The following is a 12,385-nucleotide window of genomic DNA, read 5'->3' as shown; positions in this document are numbered from 1 at the left end:
TACGTGTGCGCACGTGTGCGTAAGCAAACCAAGGACGTCGGACACAGAAACCGCCGCGTTCGGCATCTGTGTTCGCCCGTGTCATTTCTTAGTGGTCCTTTTAGCCCGTCAGCCTTGTCAGATTGTCGGGGAAGCCGTAAGATTCGGTCCTTCGTATATACCTGTATACCTACGTAGCTTATTGAATGCATGACTCTTGTCCTCTACTCTGGGAGGGTACACATTCTGATGAACTTCTTATAATAGTCTTGAAATAACAAAGGCATCATTTTGTAATTCCCACATCTCATCCAGGCGTCAGAGCATGCACACGGCAATATTTTCCTTAGCCCTGCTCTGTCAACGGGTTGTATTTAACACATGAACGGGGATTGCTAATCGCTCTTGTTTCCTCGCACCAAGGCACGGCGGTTTCGACTGAGCGAAACCACAGAAACAGCGAGGTAGGATGGAGTTTAGAAGGACAGCTTCTAAAATGTCTGAAATAATTAAAAGACCACCCGGAATGTTTCGGAACATGCTTCTGGCCTAGCCGCCTTCCTTAAAGCATACGTGTAGCCGTAGCACGGCCGTTCACATGCCGTGTAATATCAAGATGGAAGCCTTGCACAAAGGTAACAAAGTGTATCTGACGTCGTGCGCACATTTCACATGTCGTAGCTTTTTGTAGCTTTTGTAGCAATCATGCATGGCCGAGAAAGCCTCTTGTGTACTCGAACAATGCAAGAAGCCATAGAGCTACATGGCGAGCTAGAAAGAACACAGGGTGTGGCCATGCCTGCAGGGAAACACAAGCCGCGTGTTCTCTTCCAAAAAAATATGCGAGAAGATGGCATCGTTAGCAGCATGTTAGCAAGGACAGGTGAACAGTGCTCAAGAGCGTTACACGAAAAGACAAAACGGAGCCAAAATCAAGGCAACCATTGCATGTAACCGCCAGCCAAAACTTTCCATGGCAGTGCCCTCTGGTTCTCTGTCCCATGACACTGCCGAAGCGCTGTACGCTGCGCAACGCACACGCAAGCTGGTCGTTCCAAGCTGCAGTCCCAGCTGGCTGCACCACATCGATCAGGTCATCTTCGATATCAGACGGGCAGGTCGAGAATTGCACGGCCATGCAACGAGTGTTCTAGCCGAGATCGGCGCCCCCAAAAATGTCCGTAGACAGATTGACAGAGGTTAGACAGCATCAAAGCAAGTCTCAAGCATAGCCAGCCTTCAACGGTGACAGGTGCCCAGTGTGTCTGAACTAGAGAGACATGCAGATCCCGCCGAACTGCCACCATTCGTGATGGATGGCGGAGGAGGTGAGGTGGATACAGCACAAGCAGGATGCATGTGAGAAAACGAGGCGCATGTCTGTTCTCCCGTCTCAGAAGGCGAAGGTGTGTGATGCACTTTGGTGCCACGAAGGGCCGAGAATGCCAGCGAGTTCTGGGCAGAGGCCATACCTGGTTGGTTGGGTGGTATTGCAGCAGACCAGGAGCCCCAAAAAGTAAAAAGGTTCACTTTAATCTCTCTTCGCCCATTCATGCATGCAAACCAAGCCCAGCACACCGCACGGGTAGTACAGGGAAAGGCAAGGCCGTCTGCCTTTCTTGCCTAACAGGCCCTGATTCTTGGCGTCTTGTAGAGACCGCGCCCTACAGGAAGGAAGGGAAAAGTAAGACAAGGAAGCGGTGAGAAGATCCGAGAGGGAGGGGAGGGTCAAGCCATTGGCGTATCAGAAGTGAGAAACGAAAATGCACTTCGTCCCAATGCGTCCTGCTCAAAAAGGGCGGCTGGAGCGAAAGGCTAGGCCATGCAACACAGAACACGACATGAACGCTTGTCCAAGCACCAAGCATGGAGGCCGACGTGCTCGACGATGTTTGCAGGTCATCGAGGCCGTTCAAAGAGCGATACATCATCCTAAATGTGCCGCCGGAAGCGCGGGATTTGCCACGGCTAAGAGAGAGAGCGACAGATCGTTTGGCCACACCCTCTCCCTCTTTCGCTCTCTCGGATCGGAGCTATTCAAACAGCACTACACTACGCATGACAGGAAGCCAGACTACGCGGACTGGACTTGTTGCCCGTCGGGAAACCGGTTTGGGCCAAGTACGGGCACGTACACAGTTGGATGGGTGTTGAGCTTGTGGGACACGATATGCAGTATGGACCCGCTGCATTTCTTGATGGCTTGCCAGTAAGACGCAGGGATACTCCCTGTCTGCAAAGACGGTCGGGATAGTTAAACGATGGAGGGGGAGGGGTTGCGCGAGGGCCCTTTGAAACGAAGCAAAACTGACGAGAGGGACAGGAGAAAGAGAAGGCGAAAGTAAGGGGGAAAAAAAAAGAACAGAGGGAATACGACAGACAGACGAGATACGATAAGCAGCGTCGCCACGAGTGCAACGTTGTTGCATGATTCCTCAGCTTCGTGGCCGTCTCAATCCGTCAGAACATGGCAAAGCCAGAGGAAAAAGAAGAAAAAGAGAAATGCGGTAAGTAGCAGAAAGGTGGGGCACTTGGGGAGGCACACGGGACGAGAATCTGCTTTGTAGGACTGAAATCTACGCAGGCAACATGGGAGGGGAGAGGCTGTCCTCTTTTTCTGTCTGTGCAGTTTGGTTGGGTATGGCTCTGGTGGAACGCTGCAATGGAACCCAAAGGAGCGAACGGTGCCTGTGATTGGTCGAGATCATATCCAGTGGGGCTGCACATGGCTGTCACGACGAGAGGGTGATTTCCGCATCGTACAGGCTTCGACAGACCGACAGACACAAAGGCCGGAAGAGACAAGATACAGTATTTGGTGGCCATGGAGATGGAAGAGAGAGACTTGGCGACAGAAAAGCCCTATTAGCTGGCGTGGAAACCCACCCTTGCCTATTTAAGCAGGCGCGAAGCTTTGCGTGCCGTAAGATGCCGACACGAGAACTCGTCCTCAGGGTAAGCGCCTTACCATCGATGGTCTGACTGGGCGGCCGTACAGATTCGTCATCGGAAGGAGCGCGAACGAGATCTCTGCCATCGGCTGGAACGGGAGAGGGGGGTTCCCTTCCCCTCACGCAGTCGTGGCTGGCATGTCAGACATGGCCGACGCGCTTTGTAGCGTGGCCATCTGCTGTCTCAGCTGTCTTCCGAGGGAGAAGGAGGAGGGTGCATACTAGGCACGAGATGGTCGATGCTATTCGCAATCGCTGCCATGTCCCTCCATGAAACGAGCCTTAGCGCTTTGGCCACCGCTAGCCATGGTGGACCTATCCTAGACGAGCCCACTGCTGCGCCGAACAGACCAGGTCACGTTTGCTGGTCAGGATGGCGGGATGACGTCATTCACATCCCACGGACATACTCCATACTTCTGTTCTCTCCTACGGTGGAGCGGCTCCAACTGCTCGACAACGGCGCTTCTCGTCCAAGCAACGCGTACGCTGCTCCATCGGGGTTTGTGATCCGCACAGCCCACTTCTACCAAAATCTTCACCGATGTCTTCCACCTCCCTGTCTCGACTTCCCCAGACACAGGGATGTGATTGATCAGGACTGACACCCATTCCGCCTGGGACAATGCAACGGCTCGCCTTAATTCCTTGCTTCAGCACGCTTGCCGTCTCCGGCGCATACTCGTACTCGTACATACTTGAAATCTATGATAGGAAAACCCCAAAAGCCTAATTCAAAATCACCTACAAGATTGTTTAGTGCCTTTAAGCGCCATTCGAGCATAGTGTTGAACTCGTACGTCCCTTCAGAAACCGGCTCGAAGTGGGGGTAAGAGGAGACAGGGAGGGTGATACAGCCGAGAAATTCATACAACTGTGTCGGATAGAAGACGCTTATTGTTGCGTACCGAACCCATATGCCCACCCAACAAACAGCCCATGCGAATTACGACGGAGGGAAGGCTAAACGACAGGGGTGGACGGGAGGAGGGGTTTGTAAAGAGACACATCGGAAAATCATATCAAATTCGGTCATGAAGGGGGCCACGATTTGGTCCGTCCCCCGTCAAGGCATCGTTTGGCCTGTTCAAGTTCAAGGCAGGGTAAGGTAGAGCCGAGCCTGGAGCAGGCATACGACCCGTGTTGGAGATTTGGAGTCGTCGAAGCTGTGGGGTCCATAACCAACTTCTTCGAAAGAAAAAAAGGACAAATCAAGATTCGAAGCGCTTCAGCTGAAAGGCATCAGACCGAAACTAATACTTCTCGGAATTCACCGCTGCTGAAAGAAGGGGAGGGGCTGTCAGATTGGTCACGAGCTGTCGAATACGGGTTTTGGCGAGTTTTAGCGAGCCAAACCGACCAGTCGCAGTTCGCCGTCAGCCTTTCTTCAATATCGCCGTCTAATCGTCTGGCCCCGCCCCATGTCTCATTTAACGGTTGAAATCAAGCCAAGCTCCAGCGAGTGGTGGTGGCATCGTGATTGGACGTCTCTGCCGACCCCACCATTCAGCATATGCAGAAGTGGAATGTGATGGGCAACCTGTGCTGGACTGGCGATGCTACTGGGCACATTGTCGGATTCTTGCTTATTGTGGAGCCGTGCTATAATACCTGAGTGCGCCTTCGCTTTCTGGATGCTTTCCTGTTTCTTCAGAAGTGAGGCCTCGCTGCGTGCGTCTGCCGAGGGACTACAAGCAGGATTTTCTTGATACCTGGCTAACGTGGGACCACGAAGGAATCTTGTTGGAAGGCGGGTCGGTTTGGCATGTGCTTCTTTCGTGTTTCAATTCCCGCCCACATTCAAGGCCTGATGACATGCACTTTGCACCATCGTACATTCCTGGTGAGGCATATGTGAATGCACCATAATTATACAATCCACAAAAACTGGATTGGAATACTGAAAAAATGATAATGCAATGGCCGGCCACCGAGATCGTCTAAAGATGTGCGATCGCCGGTAGTATAAGCCACGGTGCATGCGCATCTTACGGAATACGGCCTCCGGGCAGCCGCAAAAGGCAGATGCATTGTGCCATACTCCGTACATGATACATCCCGCGGCTGGCAACCCCTCCCCCTCCATCAGGAAATGGCCAGGAATGGAAGATACGAGGGCAGGGCAGAAGTGTCCCGCCCTCGACCAGTAGCGAGACATACGAGAGCAGGCGCCGTTTGCTGCAAGTCAGATGAGCGCTTCCTTCACCGCTGATCGCCCACGGATAAAGCGGCGCAACCAAGCAACCAGCCGTGGGGATTAATTCCCATTGCCACGGCGTACCTTGGATCTGGTAAGGCTGGGGAGGGGGAGTCGCTTGCGAAATGAATTATTGTCAATATTAGCAGCCTTCCGTGTCTTTACTTCTCAGTATCGCATTGTTTTCCTTCTATTCTTTCCTTTCTAGCCTAGTCGCTGTTTAGTGCGAACAGGCCTCCAGTATAGCCGCGTGCAGGGCAAAATAGGGACTCGAAGCTGCCGGCCGGCTTTTCTTCAGCGAGAATGCGAGAATGCGAAACCACTCGAGTATGTGCTCGCACGCTAAAAATCCGGTCCAATTTGCCTAGCCGCACGCGATGTCTGTTGGGCGTGGTATTCCAAGGGATTCTTCCGTAGCGCATGTTGCGCCATGATCGCTTTTAGTGGACGTCGAGCGCGGGCTCGCTGCTATAGCTGAATGGTTCAGGATGGCGAGATATATGGACAAGACGAGCATGGCGCTAGCGTGCGGTATAACCCCACTAGCGACGACCGGACGCCTTCTCGTACAGGTACTATGTGTCGTACTCCGTACATTATACAGGTATGTACAAGAGTCTCTTGTGTGGCGCTGTCTTTCGCACCAGACGGTACGCGGATCGCGCCACGCAATCCAGCTATAGACCAGACGTCCATCCGTCGCAGTAGTGGTCGTAGTACCTGCACTCGCCTTTATGCCTTTTTGGCTAGCGGTGAGGCCGTCGCACGCTGCCACGGCACGGCCGACTGGCACGATACGAATACTTCCATGTATGTAGGGCTAAATGGCTTCTACGGCGTCTGGCTGTCGCTTGTCTGCGGCGGACGACGTTGGAGGGTGATATTGCATGGCAAGACTCGAATTCTGCCCTCTGGGATTTGTGGGAGACACGGGTGGAGTATCCAGGCGCCCCTAACTCCGTACTCCTCTCCCAAGCCTCCCCCTGTTCCCTGCCTATACGTGCATATGTAGCATTGTCCACAGCGTATGTACATGGCTACGTACAGTAGCGCGAGATACTCGTACTGCAGTGTACCCCGTGTCATTGCGTTGCTCTGAGACCGCATGCTGCCCCTTGCGAGCCATGGGGTTATATCAAAACCCACAACAAAAAAAAGACGTGGAAAAACGACCGGGGTCGCTTCCCAAATCCCATGCACCATCCTCATCCTTAGCCATTATTGGTTCTGAAGGCCATCCATCTCAAGCTGCGGCAGCACCGACGGGCGGCTCATCCTCTCCTATACGACGTGTGGCTTCCCCGAACTCCGGGCAATTTGCTCTGATCATGCACCGTCAAGTAGTTGTAGGCCTGCCGCTATGGGGCATCCTCCAAGTAACGCCGCGTTTTGAGATTGCTTCTTTTTCCATATTCCCAGCCTAATGCTGCTCGTTGCCTCTGACTGGCCTGCTTGCCAGTTCTTGTTTTCACTTTTCATGGGCTGTCCTCGTACTAGTACTCAGTAGGGCCAGTTTCCCGAGGATCCTTGGAATGAAGATCCCCACTGCTAAAACCCCCCCCACTGTCTGTCCCCTCGCCCCCTGTCAACGATTATTTACCCTATGGCTTTGGGCTTGTCTGTCTACCGCGCGCGCTACTTTTGACATATTAAAACTAAATCGGCCCCCCCCCTCTTTCGTCTCAATTTCCCCTTTTCCCTCTTTCTTCTGGTTTCGTAGACGTGATGCTCGCGTAGAGCGTCAACGACCAAGAGAGAGAAGAAGCAGAGGAAGGAGAAGCAGCAGCAGCAGCAACAGCAGCAGAAGCCGAAGGGAGACAGACACGACGAAAATCGTGAGAAAGGAACGATACGACATTCTGTGGTTGTCATTCTTGTACAAAGCTTGGTTGGCAGCTTTTCTGTGTTTCGACTGTTTGGATTCTACTACTACTATTTTCTCTATTCTCTTTTCCTCCCTCCTCATCCGTCTTTCGGCCTGGGCATTTTTGTGTCTTTCGCTCCTTCCGTGTGCTCGACAGTGTTTCCCCTCCGTTCTTCTCGACGCCCGATCTCGATGATTACAGGCTAGCTGCCCACGACCCAACCTCACGCATATAACGCTTCACGAACATATTGACGTTTAATTACGGCTCTACACCATATACAATTGTGAGTGGCTTTCACTTTTAATTCCACAGTTTCTGCCCTTTTGTCTGCTTTAGTGTGGGTGCTCTCTTTGTTTCCCGAACCCCCCGCGTCGTCTATTGTACTGGTTGCTCCTTTTAAACGATTGCGAATCTGCCCATTGCCCGCGGTCTCCGATGGTCAAATCAGCAACATCCCGATGAGGGTACAAATACCCTGCAAACGAGGAAATGGCATCAGAAAAGAAAACCAATGGATTCTTTGCTTGACAGCCTATTGCGTGTGTATTGTTTCGACCCAACACTTTGTACTGCGCCTTCCTCGCGTCGTTGCAGGCCGGTACCTCCGAACCTGCTTTAAAATTTCTGTCAGCTTCGTGGCTCGGAGAGCGGTCATCCTCCCCATGTGATCCATTGTCTGTACGGTGTCTGTTCTTTGTTTCCCCGCTGGAGTCTGCGCCACCTACACAGTTTGTTTTCTCTGGGTCCTTTTTGGTCCCACTGTGACATGGCCACCTCACATCTCGTGCTGAGGCCGTGGTGTTCATTCCTTGGGGTGAAATGCACTATTGCCAGGCAGGACATATACTTTCTTAGAAAGCAATGCTGCCTGCAGCCTTCTTGGCTGACTCACTTTCGCGGCTCGCATCCATGTGTCATTTCGTCCAGTGTCATGTTGTCACCAACTATATTGCTATGCCCGCCGCCTTACAGTGGCAAACTTGCAGAGATTCTTTGTTTGCACTCCCAAACCGAACTGTTATCAAAACGGTTGCCATTTTATATGGCCGGACACGGCTTTCTTTGAACTCCGTGTTTCATCTAATTGGGCTGTGGACAATAGCCGTTGACAGGCCTCGCTATCTTGCAACGGTTTCGGACAAGGAGCATTCTTGTTGAAGGCCTCTCTCTGACTTTTTTTTTTCCCTCGACAACCGGACCATTTATTTACTGTCTTGTGCTACCACCCCCTTTCGGGTTTCGTCGTCTGCGCATCCTCTTGTTCTCCACTGCACAATTTTGTTTATGTTCCTTTTCGTACTAGAAGAGCGCAACCGATGGGCTGACCTCCTTCCGTGCTACAGGCCCCCAACTGTCCCTCTACACGACAATACTTCGGTCGCGTGCTACGCTGTACCTGTCGAAAGTTGAAGCAAAGATATATATCGGTTGCTTGAGGCTCATCGATACACCCGGTTTCTTTCTCGGACAAACACTGTCCAACTTCCATATCCACAAAACCGACACACATTCTATTTCCCTTGCTGGATGCATTCATAACCGCAGAAATGGACTCGGAAGACGGCGAGCTGTTCGTCAAGGTATGTGATCCTCAAGCGGCAGACGCAAGATGGTGTCAGACAAGGGAAAAGGCAGGAAGACAATTAAAGGCTAATGGTATCCCATAGCAACTGGCCAGCTTTGTGCGGACTCACGAAAAGGCCCTGGCGAACGCCTTACAATTTCGGAGACAGAACTCACCTCGACATGGAGCGTCGCAGAGCGTGTCATCTATCCCGTCGAGTGCTATGTCTGCTTCGTCGCCGACATTCCCTGAGAGACCGGCAACCTCCTCTTCAACATCAAACACTCTTGCTGCTGCCCTCTCTCTTGGACCTTTGAACTTCACGTCCCATACTGCCAAGTCGGCAAAGCTTGCACTCACGGCACACCATCTATTTTACCTCCTATCACGATTTGAAGACCTGGGCATTCCTGTTGGACCTATGGGCATTCGCATCGAGAACCTTCATGATGCCGCTGCCTCGAGCAACTATGTCTCCTTTCTAAGCCAATCGCAACGATCCAAGACCCACGGATCGGATGTGGGATCCATCCGGTCTGTCTCAAGCATACGGAGTGTCATGTCCGGTATGTCAGCCTTGTGGGCCAGCTTTGGTATTGGGTCTAGCATCTCCGCTGCGCGGACCGAGCGGCAAAAGGCAGCAGTGCAGGCGGATCTCAAATATCTCTACTCGGCTTTCACAAAGATTCCGTGCCTTCGCCTGGCACCGGACTGGCGGGCCCGCCTGATCCAAGGCTACGAAGAGTTTCCATTTGATTCGGCTGTGCCGCTGTATGTGTTTAAAAATGTGCAGGCGTTGGAGGTCTGTGACATGGATTTTCGTCAGTTTTTTGGCTGGGACCGCCTTGCTGAACAACTGCGGTCGCTCACATTGAAGCGGGCTTCCATTGAAGATCCTGCAGAGATCCTGGTCGACATTGTGTTAGATGATATGGACAAACGACGACGACGCACATCGAAGTCTCAAGCATCGCCAACAAACGGGCCCCTAAGCAGCTCTAGCATGGGCTTGGGCACTAGTCCACGTCGCCGCAGCCCATCACTCCATCATGCCGAATTGCGTAAGAGTGCGTCTATGCCTGGATCTCCAGACCCTCGCGGCTCTGGTGTCGACATTCGTGTTGGGTCTGTCATCAGCGAGCCAATTCCGGATGGCGATGAGCACAGCGAGCAGATCAGTGACGGTGACCGCCCATCTCTTGGTCGTTCAAACAGCGATGATGCTGCCCCCGGAAAGCCAGCATCTCGTCCAAGAAGCCATTCTCCGCGGAGGTCATCGAGCTCGCGCAACGGCGGTACAACTTACGTGCGTGTTTCTCACAAGGTCAGCCGTTCGGGGTCCGGTAGCTCGCACTCAAGCCTGTCCGATTCATGGCACAATCGCCGGGGTAGTAGCTCAAACCTACTTTCTGTGGGCGTCATTCCTGCCTTCAAATGGCGGTTTTTGAAACACTTCAGTATCGCAGACAATTCTCTCACGACAATACCGGCACTCAGTCTCGCACCGCTCTCAAACACGCTCCATTCTCTGGACCTTTCCTCAAATCTATTCACGCAAATCCCTGACAGTCTGGCTACGTTGACTGCGCTTCGGGCCCTGAATCTTTCACATTGCATGATCGACTCACTGCACTCTCTGATACGCTATCCATTGCCGGCTATCACAGCCTTGAACCTGCGTGACAATCGGCTGCAGTCGATAGCAGGGATTGAGAAGCTATATTCGCTGGAGCGCCTGGATCTGCGGGACAACAATCTCACTGATCCCATGGAAGTTGCCCGACTCACTGGCATTCCCGAAATCCGGGAAGTCTGGGTCGGTGGCAATCCGTTTACTCGGACACATCGGGATTACCGCATCACGATTTTCAATCTGTTCCGAAAGACGCCAGGATATACAGAAGATATTTTGATCGATGCTTCCGGCCCCAGCTATACGGAGAAAAAGTACCTCGTTGATCGCGCACCCTTGGCTCCTGCCGTGCCCGTGATCAAGCCACCAGTCGCTCCTATGATGCCCGCTGTTGATGTCAGCAAGCCAGCGATCATATATGATGTACCACGGGAGCCTACTGTTCTTCGGAAAGAGAGGCCTGCAGCGCGGGCGGTGACCAGCGAAACCAACTCTAGTGCGTCTCGAAGGCGACGGGTGCCACGTCGCCGTATTGTTGATCTTGCAACCAACGACGGCACCGTACGTTCGGCAGTAGTATCGCAGCCGTCAGCGCCTGCAGCTTCCTTTGGGGTGGAGCTGCCAGCATCTGGGGTAGAAGCGCCATTGTCACCTGTGGCGGAAACGAACTATCGCGTGGTGCAGACAGCCGAACGCGGCATCGCTTCACCCACTTCACCTAATCCACCTGCCAGGGTTGTCTCTATGCAAGAGGCTCCAGAAACCCCACGAGCCCAGCTAGCTTTGCAAACGGAATCGCAGCCAAAATATTATTCGGTGGAGACGCAGACTCAGATTCAGTCTCATCCCGAGAGCGCTGCAATGGTGGCAAACATCCAAACACCACCTCAGTCCCCAATTATGTCTGTGGCTGCTCCTCAGACGCCGACTCTGCTGCCCATTCGGACACCGACAAGCCACGGCTCTGCAGTCACTGCAATCTGGAAAGAGCCACAAGACTGGGAAGTTGGTGCTGAGCTGTACAAGCGCAAAATCGAGGCGCTACGCGATCAGGTTGGAGAAGGCTACCTCAGCGTTCTCAGCGAGGAGACCTGGGATTCTGTCCGCCATCCACCCCAATACCACGACAATCCATTCAGTAATGCAACGGCTTCAATCTGTACAAGTCCAATTGCGCCCCGAACAGCGAATGTTCAGGCCATTCATTCCGGCCGAACGCTGGGATAACAGGCAGTTTCACGTTCACGTTGTCTCATTTTACAGATGTTCTTGCTCTGGCCGATTCCTCTTTTTCTCACTACCTATTCGGCCTGTTTAATTCGCGCACAGATGACTGGACTTTTCCAGGCCTGCTGATTCAGCCGACAAACACTTAAGCATAGCGTATTGGCGTCAACTTGGGCCGGCGTTAGACAACCATCTTCTCGGTTTTGGTGGTGGCTCCGATTCAGGGTAGGAGCCCCATATCATAATACCTCATCACACTGCCTATAACATCCGCTTTTTTAAGCAAGGGCTCATATTTCTTGCGGGGTGGGAGGTTTGACGCGGGATCTTATCTCCTGCCTGATCTATGTACCCACCCCATCTTGGCCGTTGTGGGCGATTAAAAAACACGCATTGTTACATTGCGAGCGTTGCAGCACTTTCTGACGTTTACTATCTCAATCGGAGGGAAATCCGAAGGGGTTTCGGGGGGGGGTGGGGGGTGGGGGTTTGCCCGCGATTACCGACTTTTGGTCGCATCTCATATTTGTCACTTTTTTCGACCATTTTGATACCTCAAATTTTGCGTTTGTACTGTTATCTCATTTTGCAGCCATGTTTGGACAAGGCGTTTTGGTATTTTGAAGGGAGCCATTGGGAAAGGACTATATCGTCTGCGGTAATATGGCCTTTTCAAGGCGACCAACATACCGCTGTTCTATCCTCTTCTCTGTTGGCATATCCACGCTTCGGTGGATTATCCCATCGCACATTTAGTGACAGGTATTACGAAAAAACGACTGTACTTGTGGTTTACACGATGTTTACGCGCAGTTGTGCTTCCAAGTCAGGGTTGATGATCTCCCAAGGCAGGCCCTGGTGGTCTACAAACTCTATGCTGCATCTGATCTGGATGTGATTTCATGATTTTGCCTGTGAAGCTTTGGATAGAAACGCCGGAAGTGGTGACAGTGCACGTCCCAGCCA

At 52.5% G+C, this 12,385-nt stretch overlaps 1 protein-coding gene across 1 annotated transcript; it reads left to right on the top strand.

The window, feature by feature from the left end:
• Positions 1-8,542: 8,542 nt before the first annotated feature.
• Positions 8,543-11,419, top strand: CMQ_7606 (leucine rich repeat domain containing protein; the record flags this gene model as incomplete). The annotated part of the gene is made up of 2 exons (XM_014314611.1): positions 8,543-8,575; positions 8,663-11,419. 2 exons carry the CDS (start codon positions 8,543-8,545, stop codon positions 11,417-11,419), a joined length of 2,790 nt encoding a protein of 929 aa, XP_014170086.1.
• Between the last annotated feature and the right edge of the window lie 966 nt (positions 11,420-12,385).

The sequence above is a fragment of the Grosmannia clavigera genome, assembly GCF_000143105.1.
Source record: "Grosmannia clavigera kw1407 unplaced genomic scaffold GCSC_173, whole genome shotgun sequence".
In the NCBI taxonomy this organism is placed as follows: domain Eukaryota; kingdom Fungi; phylum Ascomycota; class Sordariomycetes; order Ophiostomatales; family Ophiostomataceae; genus Leptographium; species Leptographium clavigerum.
The sequence above is the reverse complement of the archived record's forward strand: the minus strand, read 5'-3'. Positions and strand labels throughout refer to the sequence as shown.